This window comes from Camelus bactrianus, chromosome 10 (genome assembly GCF_048773025.1).
Source record: "Camelus bactrianus isolate YW-2024 breed Bactrian camel chromosome 10, ASM4877302v1, whole genome shotgun sequence".
Taxonomy (NCBI): domain Eukaryota; kingdom Metazoa; phylum Chordata; class Mammalia; order Artiodactyla; family Camelidae; genus Camelus; species Camelus bactrianus.
The window spans coordinates 44,159,599-44,180,972 of record NC_133548.1 but is presented as its reverse complement, the minus strand read 5'-3'; the positions used below and the strand labels follow the sequence as shown (position 1 = coordinate 44,180,972).

At 40.7% G+C, this 21,374-nt stretch overlaps 1 protein-coding gene across 2 annotated transcripts in view; it reads left to right on the top strand.

Moving 5' to 3' along the window:
• Positions 1–61: 61 nt before the first annotated feature.
• Positions 62–21,374, top strand: part of NLRP14 (NLR family pyrin domain containing 14) — a 47,925-nt gene continuing 26,612 nt past the window's right edge. For both annotated transcript variants that reach the window (XR_006728267.2, XM_045523998.2), the window contains exons 1-5: positions 62–9,903; positions 10,724–10,795; positions 12,871–14,467; positions 17,580–17,750; positions 20,187–20,354. Coding sequence is in view for 1 of the 2 variants with exons in the window: in XM_045523998.2 (XP_045379954.2) it covers positions 9,603–9,903; positions 10,724–10,795; positions 12,871–14,467; positions 17,580–17,750; positions 20,187–20,354 (2,309 nt within the window). In the remaining variant the exon portion in view is untranslated. The remainder of the gene's footprint in view (positions 9,904–10,723; positions 10,796–12,870; positions 14,468–17,579; positions 17,751–20,186; positions 20,355–21,374) is intronic.

Sequence of the window (21,374 nt, the reverse complement as noted above, 5' to 3'; positions counted from 1 at the left end):
CACACATCCGCGAAGAGAGCTTTTCAAATTTCGTATTATCATTGCGGAGGACCCGCTTCTCCTGCTAAGGCTCTGGTCGTGTCGGGCTTTCCTCCCGCCTCTCTTCCTGACAAGTCCTGGGCTTCTCTGCTACCATCAGTTTCTCTCACCTGGATTATTATAATAGGCTCTTAATTGGTCCCTTGCTTTTGCTATTGCCACTCCACTTCTCTTCATGAGGATCCTGGATGATTCTTTCAAAGCATAATTGTGACTATACGCTTTGCTCAAAACCCTCCGTTGGCTCTGTAGTTTATTCCTAGTGAAAGCCAAAGTTCTTACAGTGATCTCTATGGCTCTATATGATGTTTCTCTCCTTACCTTTTCATCTTTCCTACCTCTCCGACTCCATATTTCATTATTCTGTTCCCTCTCCCCCTATTAGCCATTCTGGCTTAATTGTTTTTCCTTCAACTTGTCATGTTTGTTTCCACTTTAGTCCCTTTTTACATCCATAAGGTGTTGTGTTGATTGACTCATTCACTGTTGTAGGTGCTGGGGATGCAACGGTAAACTAAGTGGATAAAAATCTTTATCCATTATGGAGCCATTCTATTTGGTGGGACAGAGTGCGATGGGGAAGGGCATCAATAGTCAATGAACAAAATTGTTTGTTGGGTGAGGAATTTAAGATGCAAAAAAGCCAGGATAATGTAATTCCAACTTTGTAACTCAGTGTGTGTGTTTGGTATGTTATTGTGAGTATAATTATACAAGCATGGAGAAAAAAATACAAAATGATACATTCCAGTTAGTTGATGTACTTAATGTGGTTTATTTATTGGGAAAGATTGATGTGAGTTAAGAGAGGGAGAAAATTGAGGGCCTATAAGTCTCTCAAACTCTTAGTAAAAAGCAAATTCTACGACTTTTATTTTACCTCTGTGCTTGTGGGAAATAAGGAAAATGACTAGTTTTCTTATTTGAGAAATCTCCTTGCATTACCTTTTAGTAACACAGAGATGTCATTTATGATATTATTATCAGATGAGCAAGGACTACAATCACTCAGCATTCATACCTTTTAGATGTTAAAGATATTTTCACAGGGCATTACAATAGTTTCAAAAGTCCAAGTATCTTATAAGAGTACTCTGTACAAATAACACTTTCAAATATAAACATAAATAGAACAAGGTGGTAGGTTTATGAATATTTATGCAGGTCTCCTTATTGGACAGCAAAATAAGATGGATATTTTATTACTGTTTTCCACTTTGCACCATATTAGATTAGTTTTATGAAGAAGAATGGCATCTCTCCTTCCAGCCGCAGGGGCTTGTGGAAATACCTATAAAAATTTTCAGAGATGCCTTTTTGCTGGTAGTTATTAATTAGAAGACTTACGTTTTAATTTTATTATTCAGCCTTTTAAGAAAAGACATGGGAGAGGGATAAATTAGGGGTTAGGGATTAACAGACACACAACACTATGTATAAAATAAACAACAAGGACCTACTGTATAGTACAAGGAACTAGATTCAGTTTCTTGTAATAACAAATAATGGGAAAAAATCTGAAAAGAAAAAATATATATCTATGCATATGTATAACTGAAACACCTTACTGTACACCTGAAACTAACAATGCAAATCAACTACACTTGAATAAAAAATTTTTTAAAAGAAAAGAAGTTATGGAAAATTAAATTTTACCAAAAGTAATAGAGAAAAGACAGAACAGAATAATAATGCAATTAAAGGCAAGCATATTCTTCCCAGGGGTTCCTTTTAGAGGAAGAGCTAAATCAAAAGGGAAAAGAAACAAAAAAAGATTACACTAAAATACATGATATTATAAATCTTAAGCATTTACATAAAATGAAACGTGGTCAGGTATATATAAATTAAATAAAAATGAAAAATGTCTAATTCATTTTTACTAAGGTACAGTCCTGGGACACTTGGTTTCTAAAACTTTGTTTAACAGATTCCTCAGTTTTTAATTTTTCCATGAAATAAATGTGTTCTATTTCATGGTGTTATGAGCATCTTAGAAATGGTTTCAGAACCAAAACCCCTAACATTCATAGCTTCTCTTAAGATGTATGTACTTGTGAATATAACATTTAGCATGATACTCAAATGACTATTATATTCATATAGTAGGCTGGAGCCAAACCAAGAGAGTTTATCCTGTTTTCTCTCATTCTCACACCATTCATTGTCATTGTCCTTTTGAGTTTGTATAAATCTTTATGATCTAGGGCTCTGATTTCTGATAGTGATTAAGATTGTTGGATCCATGTTGCCAACTAGCCTGCCTGAGCCCTTAGTATCAGTTGCCCAGAGAGTACATTTGCTTAAAGCCAATGAATACTGGCTCCTACTTTGCCAATAAGATTTAAAGATCTCCCTGAAGATTCCAGCTAGAGAAATGCTACTTTAAATGAGGTTACAGGCAACTCTAGAATCTCCCAAGTCTTGCTGTTATGTCAATAGGAAAAGGTTTTCAGGATGGGTAATTGGGACAAAAAGGAAGCCATTCTAAGGGGACACACCTTTTGCCTATTTGATCCGAATTCTCTCATCAGAGAGTTAGATGATTCTAATTCCTGAAGATGCTAGAGTTATTAGGGTCTGAGCCAATTTTGAAAGCCCTGTCTTCAGGGGCCAAGACCATAAATTCACAGAAGAGAGTTCTAATCCTGTGGGATTTGGATGAAATTGCATTATCCATATATCAACCCAGAGTCATGGTGACCATGATGCTTGATTTGACTCCAATGTTCCTCAATCTATCAGGCAGGCTCTTGCCTGAGGGCCTCTGCATTTGCTATTTCCTCCCCCTGGAATGCTCCATTTCCAGGATATCTGCATGGCTCATGCCCTCACTTTCTGCAAATGTCACCTTAGCAGTGTCTTCCCTTTCCACCCAGAGAGAAATAGGACCCACTCCCTGGTCCTTACCCTCCAGCACTAGGCCATTACCCAACTCTGTTTTTCTCCTTAGCAGTGATCACTATCTGATATACTACAGTTCATTATCTGTACTCCTTCAGTAGAATGTAAGCTCCATGGGAGGCGTGGAGGTCGGGGATGAGTAGCCAAATGTTGGGTGTTTCCTTCCCTGCTAGAGAAGGCCGAGAAAATTGTCAGGCATGAAGTAGGTGCTCAACAATTATAGAGATTATGGGAGGGATGAATAAAGGCTTGCTGCTTATTAGGAGTCAGCCCGTCTAGGAAAGGTCATCAGAAGCCAGGGTCCAACTCCCAGGCTCCCTCTTCTCCACGTTACTGGTTATCAGAAAAGGAAGGAGATTGTGTGCCCCCAGATGTGCTGCACATGGAGGATCCTGTATAGAACAATGTATCTTCTCCCAGGAGCAGTGCGTGGTAAAGAGGATCCGAGACCCAGGCGGGGAGCGGGAGCGTGGGAGCAGCCCCTTGCCGGGCGAGCCAATGGGAAGAGAGACTGGGCCGGGCGGCGAGGGTCGAACGGCTCCTGGCGGCCTAAGCAGCCCTCCGCGCGCTTGCTCGGCTCCCAGCGGAGGCGGGAGATTTGGCGTAAAGGGTCAGAGTTCCCACTTCGCATCAGACAACAGGTACCTGTTGAGCCCTTCCTTTCCCTTTTCCTCCTTGGCTCGTGGCTTTCAGCGCTGGAATTGCACCTTCCCCACGAATGCCTACTGTGTGACCCGAGGTATGGAATGGGCCTCTTCTGTGCATGTGTTTTGCCGGCTCTGAAGTACAGAGTTAGAGTCCGTAAGTCTTTCCAGCGCCCTCATTCTGGTGGAAGACCAGGAAGGGCAAGCAGACCCCAGCTTGAAGCCCAAGAGGAGAGCTGCCAGGATCCCCCTGGGTGGAGAAGGCAGCAGCCTGGAGGGCGCAGGCCATGACCTCGGGCAGGAGAGGTCACTTTCCACGTTAAAGTCCGCGGTCACGTGGGGGAGGCGGAGAGCTCAAGACGCGGGTGCGCACGTGGGCAAGGAGTCCAGTTTGGGTGGACCTAGAGTGGCCTTTAACTCGGGTGCAATGCTCCGTTTCTTAACTCTCCTGATGTCAGGTGGTAAGATTATCCCCACTTTGATGAATTCAGGCAGGTCTCTCTCTTCTCTGCCCTGGAGCAGGTGTTTAACCTTCACTCCGAGAATCTTCCCTCCACCTGTGCTCCGCGGTGATTTCTCCAGCCTGTGCCGCCTCCAAGCCCCTCTCCAGACCGAAGACAAAACCGCCAGCCTTAAACTTTGTAGTTTCTGTGCTCCCTGATACCAGTTTTCCTCTCTCCCCTTCTTCCTAGCAAAGTTCTAGAAAGAGTATCGCATGTTTGCTCCCTCCACCCATAATAGCGAGGCTTTATCACTCCTACACCCTCCTCCCCAGCAGTGACCTAAAATTGCTCTCTTCACAGAGGTTACCAGTGAGGTCCCACGCGCCAAATTCAAGTACAGTGGGCGGGGCATTCATTTCTTTATCTCTTTGAGATTTGACAAATTGATAATACCTCTGTCACCTTTTTATTTTCCCGCTTATTTAAGTAATATATTCTGATTAAAGAAAGTTGCCACGCGTTGTCCTAAACCCAAAACACAACTGTGGTTAATACTTCAATATATTTTGTCTCGTCTTTAATGCAGAGGTTTTAATTCCTTGGTTATCCTTATATTCCTACCATATGCTTTTAACCATACACATGTTGCATATCGCTGTATGAAGAAATCATTTTAATGACTGAAAAATCAAGTGTGGGCTGTATCTTTGCATTTATTTCATTAATCATAATTAAATTTTAATTTGTTGACAATTATTTACTATTATGCACAAAACTTTCTTTCCTGTATTTGGGAAACTTTCCGTTGCATAATTTCCCAGAGAGAGTTTAATAATTGAAAAGTCATGCATGTTTTACTCCATAGTTGTGGACATGCAGCTTTCCAAGAGTGTAGCAATTAATATTTACGCTAACAAAATCTGCACCATTCCATTCTCATCATCATATAGTATTCTTTAAAGCTCATTTTTGCAGTTTTAATAAGTGTGGAGTGATATCACCTGGTTTGTATTAGTTTTGGTATCTGCTTAAGTTTGAACATTTTCTGAAATACTTGTTAGCAATTTTCCTCCCTCTATGAAAAGGTTATTTACAATAGTTTGCTTTTGGTGCGTTTCTAATATATTCGTATTATGTCTTTCTGGTGATATTAACCTTTTTAAAACCATATTTTAGCATGGACTATAACTCACGTAGAAAATTGCATTAAACTTAGGTGTGCATCTTAGTCAACGATTACCCAGTGATCATTCATGTAAACCATCACCATTTCAAGGAATAGAGTGTTACTAATACTATTTGCATTACTTCAGAGTGCCCCAGAGCCCCGGGAAACTTCCTGACTACAAATTCCTCCCTCCCTGCAGATGTGACCCTAAACTGACTTTTATGGTAGTGACTTCCTTACCCCTACCCCATTTAAAGAATACGACTTTAGAGGGAAGGGTATATAGCTCAGTGGTAGAGTATGCACTTAGTATGCACAAGGCCCTGGGTTCAACCCCTGATATCTCCATTAAAATAAATAAACTTAATTACCCCCTCAAAAAAAAAAAAGAAAGAATATGGCTCTAACACTTATGCCTGCAACCATAAACAGTATACTAGTTCAGTTTTCTACTTTTTTAGCTTTGATTTTTTATAAATGGAATTATATGGTATATGATCTTTTGGGGTTTGGCTTTCACGGATTATCTTTGTGTGATTCATGCTAGGGGCATGTATCTGCAGATCATGTTTTTTCATGGCTGTGTAGGATTTCATTCTATGAATTAATCACAGTTTATTTATTGGTTCTACTACAGGTTTATTCTTGGATCTTTTCCAGTGCTTAGGAATTATAAACAATGCTGCTATGGCTATTTCTGTTATGTCTCTTGGTATATACCTGCACATTTATTTCTGTTAGGTATATTCTAAGGACTGTAACTGCTAGGCCATAGGGTATGCATAATCCAATTTTTAAAAACCATTTTATTTCAGAATAGTTTTCATTTTACAGAAAATTCTTGTGTACCCATCACCCAGTTTCCCCTGTTTTAACATCGTGTATTCCTGTAGCATATTTGTAACAACTAAGGCAATAAATTAAGACTATTTATTCATACTTAGTTCAGATTTCACTTTTTTTTCCTAGTACTCTTTTCTACTCTTGGATCCTTTCCAGGATACCATATTAAAATTAGTGATCTTGTCTTCTTAGTTGCCTCTGGTCCGTGACAGTTTCTCAGTCTTTCCTTGTTTTTGATGACCTTGACAGTTTTGAGAAGTACTGGTCAGGTATTTTGTAGCATTTCATTTTGGGTTTGTCTGATATTTTCCTCATAGTTAGACTGGGATTATGGATTTGGGGGAAGAATATCATAGTGTTTATGTGTCATCTCATCAGATCACATCAGTGGTACATCATGTCAACAATGGCTTATGATTGATGATATTAACCTTGATCGCCAGGCTAGGGTGGTGTTTGTCAGGTTTCTCTGCTTAGTAAACCACTAAGCACTGTCCACACTCCTGGGTGGGGGTGGGCTGGGGTTAAGATCCACCTCCTGGAGGAGAGAATATCTATGTAAAGTATCTGGAATTCTTCTCTAAGTAAAATTTGTCTCTCTCCCCCTGTTAATTTTTGCATTCAGTTGTTTGTCTGCATCAGTATCGACCTATGGACATTTGCTTTATACTTTAGATTATAATCCAATACTACATTATTTAATTTGGCCATTGGGAGCTGTTTTGGGTTGGTTTTTTTGCCATACTTCATCCTTTTATTTTCCTTACTTTCTGGCACAACAAGAAGGTCTAGGCTCAGTTTGTATACTCCTAGCCCAGCCCCTGAATCAGCAGTGTCTCCAAGGAGCCCTCGTTGCTCCTGTTGGAGAAGGGTGTTAGAAACCGGCATCTGGGTCTGGGAGCATAGCTCCTGTTTTAGTAGTTAATGCCTACAGTTCTAAAGTGGTTTTACCAATTTACACTTCAACTCTTTACTTGTCAGATTTCCTGTAAACATTTGCTGGTTTTGGCTTCCCTTTTGTGTTTGAATTCTTCTGGACAGGAGGTTTTAATTTCAACATAGTTAACGATGTATCTTCTAACATTCATACTGTTCTTGATCATTTCCTTTATTGTGCCCAAGCTTTTAAGTTCTTCCTCTGGTAAGGTGTGATGAATATGTTCTGCTTTTTCACCCCTCTGGTTTGAAGTATTAACAATTTGCTTATTTGTTATATCTGAAATTTATTCTGTGAGGATCCTAATTTTTGTCTGAATGGTTTACCAGTTGTCCTAATAATCTACACTGAATGTTTCTCTTCCCAATTATGACATTTTTTCTATCATACATTAAAATCTCATGGGAGTGCCTTTTCCTGAGCTATCTACTCTTGTTTCTTTGATTTGTTACAGTTATATCACCGAGAAGGGGTGATGAGTTGTATACACAGAAGGCTTTGGAATTGGTTTCAACCAGGGCAGTTTGCTGCCCAGGGGACATGTGACATTTTGTTTGTCACAACTGTGGGAGATTGAGGGTTCTAATGGCATGTACTGGATAGAGGCCAGGAATGCTGCTAAACATCATATAGTGTACTTACAGTGTCCCCCAAATAAAGAATTACCTGAAAAAAAATGTTAATAGTGGTGAGGTTGACAAACTGCTATAGGAGATCCCATTTGGTGCAAGAAAGGAAACCAGGCAGGGATGTATGAAAAGGGGAGAATAGCCTGTTTCCTAGATAAAATGTAACTTCTTCAAGACCTCGTCATCTCTACCCTCTTTGGAAAAGAACCCCTCCTTCCTTCGTGTTCTCCTGGAACTAGAAGATTGCCATTCTCTTCCCCTAGCACAAGGGCAGCTATCAGAGCATAGCCACACAGATTTCATATCACTCTGAATTCCCAGTGCCTGGGAAGATCAAGTGAAATGAAAAGGCAGGTGGCACCTGGTAGAAAGAAAATGAACTTTGCAGTCTGATAAGCTACCTGTCAACTCTGTAACCTGGGCAAGCTTCTTAATTTCTGAGTCCCAGTGTCTATAAAATTGTAGTTAAAACCAAACTTTTGGGACTAGAGAAAATTCTCATAAAGAACCTATCACAGTAGATCCTCAACAAATGTGGTGATTATTAAAACAGCTGGTATCTCACTAATTACTGTAGGATAAAATCCTGATTTACTATGTAATTTTGAGATAATTCACTTTTTGTTTAAGAAGTAAAATCTCCTTTCTGAACATTTTAATATTATTATTGAGGTATAGTCAGTTTACAGTGTGTCCATTTCTGGTGAATAGTATGTTTCAGTCATATATGTATATATAAATTTGTTCCTTTTCATATTCTTTCTCATTATAGGTTACTACAATGTATTGAATATAGTTGCCTCCCTTCTGTACATTTTAATTTCTCCATTCCATCTTCTCCAATCCCATTGGCAAGAGTAGGGGATGGCGTTTTGAAAGACTGGAAAGGAGAGGGGGCTTAGAGAAAGATCTAGGTCGAGTTCCAGCTGTACTACTTACTATCCCTGTCTCTTTAGGCAAATCACCGAAGAGGGGGTGAGTAACTTGAAGATACAACTTAAATTATGAACTGGAGTGCCCGTGCTAAATAAGAAATTCAATAAGGCTTTTAAGACAGGTGATAAATAAGAGGAAAACACAGGGCTCAAAGGACTAGGATTTGATAACATTTGAAGAACTGTCACCATGGGAGTGAGGACATGAAACTGCTCAATTAACTGGAAGGTATTAATTTAAGAGTTTAATTAATTTAAGGGACTTGGCAGTTTAACAGTTCGTGTGGTCATTGCTGATAAATTCTGAGCGAGAACATCAGAGTGAAATGCTGGAGTGGAACAAGGTCATGGGAGTTGAGGTCAGGGATGGGAGAGAATGCTGTCTGGGATGGGTTTTAACTTTGCACTCACCCAGAATAATTGTGGTGTTGGGAAACAGATGTGAAAGGAGCTTGTGAACTAGGAACACAGACCTTCAGGGACTTGGTATGGATTTGTGACCAGAGATGACATGACAAGAAGACATGAAAGGTGACATATGCCAATTGCATGTGCTTCAAGAGTAATGATGGGGGCACAATAACATTTTATAGGCTGAGATATATGTTGGGTGTTGGTGGGGGAGAGAGGGAATGAGGAAACTTGCCAGTACTTAGGAGGAGTCTGTTCTGAGCCAGGCGACACGTGAACTCTACCTCCTTTAATCCATACTGTAGTCCTCTGAGATTGGCTCTGATATCCTCGCTTGGCAGAAGAGTAATGAAAGATGAATTGCTGTTTTTTTCTTTCTTACAGCTCATAAGTATGGGACTGGGAGTAACTCTTGGAAAGGTGGAAGAAAGGTGAAGTGGTTTGTATCAGAGGAATATTTTTATGATAGAACATGTATTACAGCGGACACTAGGTCAATCCTGAACCCTCATACAGTGGACTTCAACACACGTTTGTTGAATTAATCTAGGTTTTTAGAGGTATTTCATTTTCTAATCTTACTTTTCCATAGGTCCTGTTTATTCCATCTTTTGATTATTTTTCCACACTGAAGCTTGAATATTGATTCATGGACAAGATGACAGATGTGTCTTCTTCCTCCTACTTTTCTGATTTTGGGCTGCTCCTATATTTGGAGGAGCTAAACAAAGAGGAATTAAATATATTCAAGTCATTCCTGAAGAACGAGACCGTGGGACCTGGGTCCCGCAGGATACCCTGGTCTGACGTGAAGAAGGCCAAGCGGGAGGATCTGGCTAACTTGATGAGCCAGTATTACCCGGGAGGGCAGGCCTGGGATGTGGCTCTCAAAATCTTTGGCAAGATGAACCTGAAGGGCCTGTGCCAGAGAGCAAAAGCAGAGATCAGCTGTGAGTGATGCTGGAGACACATCCCGGGGTGGGGAGGAGGAAGTGCTTCCTGGAGCCCATTGATTCTATGAAAGGGACATGGGTGTTAAACTATTCTGTGGATACACACTCCATGATGCTCAAGTACAGTGGGAGCTTGTTGGGTCATTTGAGGAACACCAAAGAGGCCATAGGGTTTTGAGTACTGTTACTCAGCCTGGCTCCTTCACTGGGAGAGATCCATCCATCTTGTACCAGTTAGAATGATTAAAGGAATGGAGTGATAAGAATTGTCCCATCTAATGTTCCTTGGCCTAAACTACAAATAAAGTGACAGGTTAGGCTAAATTTTAAGGACTCACAAATATGATTTTAAATCTTTGCTGAAGGATAAGAAGTGGGCAAAAAATTATTAAGGGACGTAAGCCAAAATGATATTTTTAGTCATTCCCAGCTGTGAAATCCTGTAGTCATCTAAGTTCCTTACACATATACAAGGCTTTATAGCTGCAAAATGTGTATACATTGATGTTGTGTATCTTCTGAGCCTCCCCTTCTCTCTGTGAGGTCAGTATAGACGAGGAAGCTTAGGCTTAGACGAGCCCACTTGCCTTAGAGTTACAGGGTGGGAGGCATGGCAAGAGGTGTCCTGCTTCAGTGCTGTTCACACCACTTCACATCTCCCTCAGCTAAGCTGGTCCAGTCTGAGGCTCTGTTGGCTCTAGTTTTCTTAAACCCAAATGATCAGAGAATTGGACCACTGAGGAAAATTGTGTTCTGGTCATCACCAAATTCTCCTTATTTTTGGTAAATCTCATGATCCTGTTGGAATCTGTTGCAGGGATAGCCAAGACGGTGAGACCAGAGGACACCGGGGCCAGAGAGGTACAAGGTCATCAAGAAGCTGTGCTGGGTAAGTTTGAGTCAGCTTTGGGAGGTTGGAGCTTCTGAAGCATGATGAAGGAGGGCTATCTCCCAGGGGACCTTTGTGCAACACTTGTTGACTTCTGGTAATATCCTACCTGTTCAGTGGTTATCTTTGAAAAAGCCATAAAAAAAGAATAACATAATGCCATTTGCAGCAACAGGGATGGACCTGGAGACCGTCATTCTAAGTGAAGTAAGCCAGAAAGAGAAAGAACAATACTATGTGACATCACTTATATGTGGAATCTTTTTTAAAAAATGAGACAAATGAACTTACTTATAAAACAGAAACAGACTCACAGACATAGAAAACAAACTTGTGGTTACCAGAGTGGGAGAAAGGGGGTGGAGGGATAAATTGGGAGTTTGAGATTTGCAGATACTAAGTACTATATATAAAATAGGTAAACAACAAGGTCCTACTGTATAGCACAGGGAACTATATTCACTTCCTTGTAATAGCCTATAATGAAAGAGAATATGAAAAGGAATATATATATTGTATAACTGAGTCACTGTGCCATACACCAGAAATTAACACAACATGGTAAACTGACTATACTTCAATTTAAAAAAAATGAGTTGGCAAAACTGGCTCTCTGGACAAAGTCAGAAACAGGGCTCTGTTAATTCAGAGCCTCAAGAGAGCTGTATTTGGAAATGGCCAGTCAAAAGTTGACAGTCTGAAGAGCAAAGGTATGTTGATCTTGTTTTATGGACTGAAGAGTCCCTGAGTTGGTGGGGACTGTTTGGCTTATTGAATCTCTTTACTTCCATTAGAAATAATGCTGTAATTGAGTTCTGGGACAGTGACCAGCTAGTCTATGTAAAATGTAGTTTCTAGGTCTTCTCAGTCTTAGTTCAGTACCATTTCCATTTCCCCTACTTTGTTTTGAATTCTGTACAACTGAATTCCAGTTTATATAAATGGAATTACATTACAAAGAAAACTCAACCAAGTGAGAAACCTTCATTCTTAACTCAGCTATGCTGCATTCTAACGGGCCACCTAATTTCATTCAAGAAATAACTGAGAACCTACTTCATTCCGAGCACTAGTAAATAGAACTTTCTTACTGTATTAAATGATTTTGAAGATAACTTCCTGCTTGGACTTTAATTTCTAATACAATATAAGCAAGTTTATTTTTGTGGCGTAACTGGCCATAAATTTAGGAAACCAAGGTTCCATCTCCATAGAAATTTACTCTGGAAAATTCGGTAGATAAATGTATAATGAAGAAACTAAAAATCATCCTTATAATCTCAATTTTTAAAAATACAGCACTTCACTAGGTATTATACCATTCAAAGACAGAGTCCCTGCCTTCTAATACCATCCCTTCCACTGGGGGAGAACAAAGCATAATTTAGTGGGAAATGAACTATGTTAGATGTTTGTACCGAATGCCTCAGAGCGGGTGAGACTTGGTGTGTGCCCTTTAAGAGCAGTCTGTTTCCCACAGCCCCCCAGCTCACCTGCAAGTGAGCCCTGCTGCCTTCAAAGTCAAACGTTCTGGGGGCTCAGCCCATCTTCCCAGGGCAGGACCCCAGGGCTGGGAAGCTTGATGTGGGACTCAGCCCTCTCGCTCCTCAGGGAGGATCCTGTAACTGTTCATTTCCGTTAATGTTTTATCTGTATAAAGTGGATTCTTTTGATCTGTAGATTCAGGTCCTCTCTGGCAATTATTGTTAATTGTTGCCTAGGTCCTCTTTTTATCTGGATGATGGCTCTGTTCCCCACACATGCCATCCTTTTTCTCTGTAGAGTAGAAGTACAAAGGAGATAAAAAATATTTCTAGAACGAATCTAATTTTTTTTTCCACCCTAAATGTCCGCATTATCAGTTCTATTTTTACACAGCTTCTAATGTAGGTTTTAAATCTGCAGGAATGTTTTTGTTTTATTTCCATTCTTTTCTCATGTAAACTGCTGTAGGTTGATTTCAGCCTGTATCTTGTTCCTGCTCTAAGTCCTCCAGTATTCTTAACATTGCAAACCATAGAGTTTATTTTAATCTTGTGTATCTTTTCCCCCCATCTCCTTTCTAACTGACTTAGGTGATGGAACAAAATACAGAATTCAAATAGAGGAAAAATTTCGCATCATGTCGAATAAGAACTGTTTGCTTGGAGAATCTGGAAATTTCTGTCATGAAATCACTCAGGAGAGCCGAGAACTGTTGGAACGTTTGTTTGGTGAGGATGTCAGAACCGGTGTGCAGCCACAGACAGTGGTCCTTCAGGGGCCTGCTGGAGTCGGGAAGACAACCTTGGTGAGAAAGATGATGTTAGACTGGGCACAGGGCAATCTCTACCAGCAGAAATTTGCCTATGTTTTTTATCTCAATGCAAGAGAAATTAACCCATTGAGAGAGAAAAGCTTTGCTGAAATGCTGTCAGATGACTGGCCCAGCACAGAAGGGCCCATCGAAAGAATTATGTCCCAGCCGAGTAGTCTCCTTTTTATTATTGATAGTTTTGATGAACTGCACTTCGCCTTTGAGGAACCCGAGTTTGTACTGTGTGGCGACTGGACCCAGGTACACCCTGTGTCCTTCCTCGTGAGTAGTTTGCTGAGAAAAGTGATGCTCCCCCAGTCGTCCTTATTGGTGACGACAAAACTCACAGCTTTTAAGAAACTAAAGCCTTTATTGAAGAGTCCGCGTTCTATACAGCTACTAGGTATGTCTGAGAATGCAAGAGAGGAGTATATTTGCCAGTTTTTTGAAGATGAGAGGTGGGCCCTGCAAGTGTCCAGTTCCCTAAGAAACAATGAGATGCTTTTCAGCATGTGCAAAGTCCCCCTGGTGTGCTGGGTCATTTGTAATTGTCTGGAGCAGCAGATGGAGAAGGGTGGTGATATCACGTTGACCTGCAGGACAACCACAGCTCTGTTTACCTGCTGTATCTCTAGCTTGTTCACACGTGTAGATGGAAGCTTTCCTAGTCTACCCAGCGAAACCCAACTGAGGAGCCTGTGTCACTTGGCTGCCAGAGGAGTATGGACTATGACTTATGTGTTTTACAAGGAGAATCTCAGAAAGCATGGGTTAGTTAAATCTGATGTCTCAATTTTCCTGGACATGAATATTCTTCAAAGGGATGCAGAGTATGAAAACTGCTATGTGTTCCCCCACCTCCACATTCAGGAGTTTTTTGCAGCTATGTTTTATATGTTGCAAGACAGTTGGGACACCGGGGACAGTTCCTTCCAGTCTTTTGAAGACCCAGAGCTGTTACTTGAAAGCAGCAGTTGTAATGACCCCCACTTGCTGCAGATGAAATGCTTTCTGTTTGGCCTTTTGAATGAAGATCTAGTAAAACAACTGGAGGAAACTTTCAACTGTAGAATGTCCCTGGAGATGAAATGGAAGACACTTCAGTGGATGGAAACACTAGGAAACAGTGACCCTTTTCCATCACACCTGGTTTTTCTGGAGTTGTTTCACATTCTATATGAAACTCAAGATGAAGCCTTTATAAACCAGGCAATGAGATACTTCCCAAAGGTTGTCATTAATATTTGTGAGGAAATCCATTTGCTCGTGTCTTCATTCTGCCTGAAGCATTGCCAGTACTTACGGACCATTAAACTGTCTGTAACCGTGGTATTTGACAAGAAGGAGTTAAACTCCAGCCCCCAAGCTGAAACTTGGTAAGTGTGTCAGGTCAGTTCCCTGGAAGTGCCCTGCGAGGGAGTGAAGGGAATAGATTTTGTCCGAGGGCAGGGAGGAGTTGTTCGAGGTCCCAGAGCCAGGATAACCTTTCACAGTTGTCCCACCCTGATGCAAGGAGGCCAGGCACTGAAACCCCTTATTGACCAGGCACGGCTCCTGGTGAGGAATGGGCGGAACCCTCCCTGAGGAATGGGCGGAAGCTCTCTTGGCCTGGGGGCTATCCCAAGGGAGGGAGGGGGCTGAGAGCGGTCAGCTGTCAACACCCCCAACAACTGGGGAATGAATGCTTCAGTCCTCAAGGCGGGATGCGGCACGGGGCTACCTTCCATCCACTGCAACACAGTGTTTAACTTTTACGATGATGTCCTCCTGAAGAACAGGGACGAGGAATTTCTCACTGAACCTAGTGTACACGGGTCCTCTCTCTGGGCTGTTTCACTGTACTCGCCTTCCCTGTCACCTAGACAGAGCTAGGGCTTGTATGAAAGGTCTCAGCCCTCTAACAGCTAAATGGAGAGAGTCAGATGTGGGGCAAGAGATAGTAGGTTTTGAAGTGTTTTGAAAGCATAAATGAAGCTTCAGCATTTTAGGCATATTATTTTACCCTCTGCCTTTCCTCAAGTTGCCTTTTTTGACTCTACCCATCTGAGTCTGGGGGAGGAATTGAACTCATAAGTTCCAGATTTAATTCATTGAGGGCTTACTATGTGGTATACAGTTACATAATACAGGGGCTATTTAGCATGTTACCCAGCTTAACGCTGGTCAAAACCATATTTCAGTTTATTTTTAAGATTATAAAAGTGAGATTCAGAGAAATAAGTGTATAATGATTAATTCAAGCACACACCAAATAATAGCTAACATTTGCTTAACACATACCTGACAGTCTTCTAAGTCCCAGCTCAGTCTCCCAACAATCCTAGGTACATACTGTTATTTCCATTTTACTTATTTAAAAAACCGAGGTACCAAGAAGATACATAACTTGACGGATGTCACACGTCTGATTATAAGTCCTTGGTTGTCCCATTTTGCCCAAGCTCTCATTGCCATTACATACAATTGTATTCGTCTTATAAGAACATGTATTTCATTCTTCTCTGAACTGTGGGAGTAGGAGTTTTAGGCTGGGATGTTATGACCTTTATTGTCCTTGAGGAGTTGTGATTAGTCACCTTCAGTGAATTTTCTTAATTCTGACTTCATAGTTCTATTTACAGAAGATGTGAGTGAACCCAGGACATTGGAATGTATTTTATGCTTAATAATAAGTGTTAGGAAGGCTTTCTGGCCACTGTCTTGCTAGTCTTTGCGTTACCTTTCCCTCACCTGTGTAATCCTAGAGTTGGCATTGTTGCGAAAATAAAAGAGGATGAGAACTCAGTGTTTTAAAAGGGACATTATCGGTGACCTCAGTCTTTTTCTACAACATAAGTATACTGTAAACGTCATCAGAGCAGGATCTCTGTCTTGTTCACTGTTCTATCTGTAGTATCCGTACATAGTGAGCACTTGAATGTTTGCCTAGTTTTCTCAAATTTAAGACCCCCAGTGATGTAGAGACCACCATTCTGCAGTGTCATTCATTTCACTTTAAGTAAGTCATGGGAGAACCAGTATTTATTGAGTAGTAGAGAGGATCAGTACACGCCACTTCAAAATATACAGCTTTTACTGAAGAATTATCTTACACTGAAGGCATTTAATTTCCTGAAATCCCTTGTCTGCCTAAAAGCAGTCCTCCCAAAAGAACTCAGTTGTCATAAATCCCCTCCCCAGAGCAGTTCTAATCTTGTCTTCTTGGAGACAGAAGTTGGCACCACACCCCGATAGACATTGTCAACAATGACCATACCTCCCATCTATTCTCCTAGGGGCCCGTTTATCTTCCTAAAAAGTCATTTGTTTCTCTATAAGTGCCCTTTCTCCCCATGCCTTTCCCATAGTAATTTAGGCCTATGGACCCCAAACTCTAACCACTCGTTTGAGTTACTCAGAACTGAGTTTCTCCCACGTGAAGCTGCAGTGCACATGCTAATACAATTTGTACGCTTTTCTCTTACGATATCTTTTGTCAGTCTCATTTACAGGGCCCCATTCACAGAACCCAGGGGAACAGAGGGGAAAAGATACTTTTCCTCCCCTACAGTAGCTATAATATATAAGGCAGCATGCTAGACTTTTATGTGTTTTAATATAAATAATAGGAGCTCTCAAATTGTTAGGATTTATAACATTTATAACATGAAACATTCACTAAACATTCTCTATAGATTGTCTTACTTATTCTTTACAGTAATCCTAAGAAATGGAGGCTATTACCTTTATTTTTTAAGATGAAGATAGGTTAGTAATATGGCCAAAATCACCCAGTTTAGTGAACGGTGGAGCTGGGATTCTGGACTGTCCCATTCTAGAGCTTATGCTTAAAATCACTAGGCTATCTTCTATTTTATTCCTTATTACTCTTTAACTGTTTAAATGAGCCTATTGATGATAAGCCCAGGAATTAAATTGGACACCACTTCAAAATTTACACAGTGCTTTTGTGTACCCACTGAAATTGACTATTAAACCCTTACAGCCCAGTGAAGGGAGATGGCATTTGCATTTTGTAGATGAAGAAAATGTGGAGCTCAGAGAACTGATGGAACTTGCTTAAAGTGACACAGCTAGTAAGTGGCAGAACTGGAGCTCACAGCCGGTGCTTCTTAATCTACGCCAGTCTCCTAATGTCTACCCGCTTTTTCTAATCTTACTCCTTGTGCTTATATATTATTTTTCTTCTTGATACTGGCTCTTCAGGTATTTGGAGAGTTCTCTCTTGTCCTTCTTGAATCTCTTCTTTTAATGTGAATTCACCCTAGTTTTTAATTCTGTGTGTGTTGCAGGGATGGCGGGAGCGTTCTATTGGGCCAATAAAACCCCTGGAGTGCCAAGAGGAAGACTTCCTGGGGATGGTGTTCAAGCCAGAGCTGCACTGGGTGGTCTTACCACTTCCAAATACACTTACTTTCATCCTATACCATCTTCGGAGAGCTGCCTAGGCTGAAATAGATTTGTTGGTCTCTTTTTCCAATCATTTAGGCAAAGGGATGGTGGTCGCATTACTCGTTGGTGGCAAGATCTCTGTTCTGTGCTTCATACAAATGAACATTTGAGAGAACTGGACCTGTGTCATAGCAACCTTGATAAATTAGCAATGAAGACTTTTAATCAAGAACTAAGGCATCCAGACTGTAAACTACAAAAACTACTGTAAGTCTGACATGAGAAAACATAATGGAGCCATTGTACTTTCTTTCTTTATCCCACCTCCCAGTCCTATTAAAGGGAACCAACAGTAAACAGATAATTAAAGTCTACTGGGTAAAATACTCTAAGAACATGAATTGCGGAAAGCTCTGGGGACGGGGGAGCATAGCTAACTTGTTCTGAGAAAGATTACACAGAACATAGTAGCAGTTGACCTGGGTCTTTGAGGCTTGGTTAGGAATTTTCTACATGGAGAGGAGCACAGAGCTAAGGCATTCTAGGGAAGTCAACAAGGCATTGTCTAAACAAATTCTGGAATATACTATTTTTTTTTCCATTCAATACAGTGCACAGATATGAAGTGTCCAGTTCATTGAGTTTTGACAGTTGCATACACCTGTGTAACCAGTACCCCAAACAAGCAAGAAAGTAATTACATCTACTCGTGAAGTTTCCCTGTAGTCCTTTCTGTATTCACTCCTCTCACCCTGCCCAGTCCCAAAGGCAACCACTTGCTAACCTCTATCACTTTAGATTAGTTTTGTCTGTTCTTGGAAATCTTTTAAATGGATTCATACAGTATATATATTTTTCTGTCCATTTTTTTTGCTCAACAAAATATTTTTAAAAATTTATTCATGTCACTGCTATTTCAATTGTTTCTTTCTTCTCATTCTGATTAGCATTCCATAGTATGCTATACTACAGCTTGCTTATTCATTCTCTTGTTAATGGCCCCTGGGTTGTTTCCAGTTTGGGGCAATTATGAATAAGGCTTCCTTGAATATTCTTGTACAAATCTATTGTGTGTGATAGATGTTTTCATCTCTTGGTCTAATACTTAGGAATGGAATTGTTAGCTCATAGATGTATGTTTAACTGTTTAAGAAATTGCCAACCAATTCTTCAAAGTGATTTTACCATTGTATAGTCCCACCAGCAGTATATGACAGTTCCAGCTGCTCCTCATCCTCGCCAACATTTGCTATGTCCTTTTAAAAATTTTTATTATATCTTAATTTGATTCTAGATACCCTACTACCTTCTTACACTTGGTCATTTACAGGTCTCCCTCTCTTTGTCTATTGGCTCTGCTAAGAGCTGGAACTGATCCTATTCTCTTTTGTGTTCTGTGCTCATCGACGTGCTCAGGGCTCAGCAGTATGTACCAAATGCTGAACAATCGATAAGATACTTGTTTCCATTAGCACTGTTGATTAATGTTATTTTATGGGGAACAGGCTTCCCCCTAAATACTGCCCATAAAATCTCAGTGTTTTTCGTGAGATCTGACCTTAGATTTTAAGCGACTAGATTAGGTCAGGTCTTGCATGTAGGTATGGGAGGCAGTTACACACACGTTACAATGAAGGCGTTCCTGGAATCCTTTTCACTCACCCCCCATTCATCTCCCGCACAGTGTCCCTTCACTGAATGCCCCCAACCCAGATCCTAACAGTAGCTAGTGCTTCTTTCGGGTTAAATGGCTTCCTCTTTTAGAATGCAAGGGTCTCTCGGGGGACGGCTCCATGAGGGCAGCTCTCAGTCTTTCCCACCTTAGTCTGGCCTGCCTTACTCAAATCACTCTTCCTTAACAAGTGACACTGTACTTTCAACTTAGGTTTAGTGAGTGCATTGGGAACTTTTACTAGAGATGATGGTGAGCACTCTAAATGGGTAAAAGCTTTATTTTCTTGATGTGCTTGGCTGGATGGAGGGTGAGGGCAAAGGGTGAGTGATCTTCAGAAGTGAGGGGAGGTGAGATCACAAAGGGAAGTTTTTGAAAAGTTAGCAGTAGGAACACACTGGGCATCTGGAGCCAGCAGAGGCACTATAGAAGAATCAGATATAGCTAACAATGACTAAGAGATGGAAAACAGGAAGAAAAATTGGCAGATTTAACTTCCTTCATATTTTGCTTTGGGTTGTCTCTACACCTAACAAAGTCCACGAGATGACAGGGAATATTTTGCAATAATGTATTTTGCTAATGATGCACATCAAATAGTTGATATTAACTGTGAACTCATGTTGGGTTATTTAAAGGATTAATATATGGATTAATGTTGTGATTGCAGTATTAGGAATGGCCTCGATAATTTTCGGTCCTCATTCCTGGGACTAAGAGTTCAAAAACTTCTCTTCTGCTTTTCCTGATGCCACACTTTCTTTGCCTTTAGAGTCAAAAGAAAAAAAAAAGTTGAGAGTATCAGTTGTCAGGATATAATGGACATTTAAGTTGTAACCCATTTTTTTCCTAAGCAACATCCTGAAGCTTGAATTTACGACCTTGACCTGAAACAGGAGTAACCCAGTGTAAGATAAGAGATGGCAGGAATATTTAGATAGTATCTTGGAGCTGTGCTGGAAAGGAAAGGGATGTTGGAACCAGGGACAGAGATGATTTTGTAATCCCTCTTGTGTGTTTTCCTTCTGAAGGTTGAGATTTATTTCTTTCCCTGACGCTTGTCAGGATATCTCTAGTTCTTTGACTCACAACCAGAACCTGATGCATCTTGACCTGAAAGGGAGCGATATAGGGGATAATGGAGTAAAGTCACTATGTGATGCCTTGAAACACCCGGAGTGTAAACTACAGAACCTGAGGTAAGTCATGAGTTTGTGCGTGTGTGTGCGTGTGTTTATAATTGAGACTTTCGTCTGCCAAATAGATTCTTACAGCCTGGACTTGCCGTTCACAGGGCTAGCTTAGATCTACTTTCTTGGTATGAAAGAGTGGGGATTCGTAGATTCAGGCTTATTTCCTCCTGATAGGACTTCTAACTCCCCCCGCCCCCCACTGAAGGCCCCTCATTGTATAGTTCTCTGTGTCTCCATCTCCTAAATCTGGGGGGAAAAAAAGGGAGAGGAGACCCAGAATTTATAAATTTTTCATATTTTTTCATATTTAGATGCTGGAACAGCTATAGTCATTATATCTTTGAACTCTCACAGAAAAGGCTGCACAAGCAGTAGCTGAGGGCAGTGCTGAGGCAGGCTCAGTTTTACTTGATTTTTGACACTGAATCTCCCTCACCCATCACTGCAACTCAGTGAGCAGCACAGAAAGTTGAGGAAGAACAGTGTGGCAACTGTCCAGGTGCCTGCTCCCTACCACACACTAGTGATGGGCCTGATTTCCTTTCTCTACGAAAGTGAAAAGATTAGCAATCATGCTTGGTCTCCACATCGTGTGACAGGTTTCGAGAAAAATCTTATTTTCCAATGAAAGACATTTAAATCAGTTTCTGACAAAATAAAACCAACCCAAAAAAAGCAAAACAAAAAAAAAATCATTATAGTAAGTTTTACCTTAGAAATTTTGGAATCCCTAGATCCAGTTCAGGGGGCACAAGACTGAACCTTGATGCAGGAAGGACCAAAGTAGGTCTGTATTTGTGGGAAGCAAATTATAATGTATGTGTAGAAAAAGATGCCAAGAAAAATCTGAACCAAGACCTTCTTTTTGACAATAGGCAGATGAATTCTGTTACCATTGGGGAATTTTTTTTTTTAAGAGTTTCACTAGTTTTTACAGGATGCAACTCACAGTGTGCCTGGAAAGGTGCTGGGTAATTCTTGACCATGTGTTCAGTTGTCAGCAAGCCAGGTTGGGGTGTGGGTTTT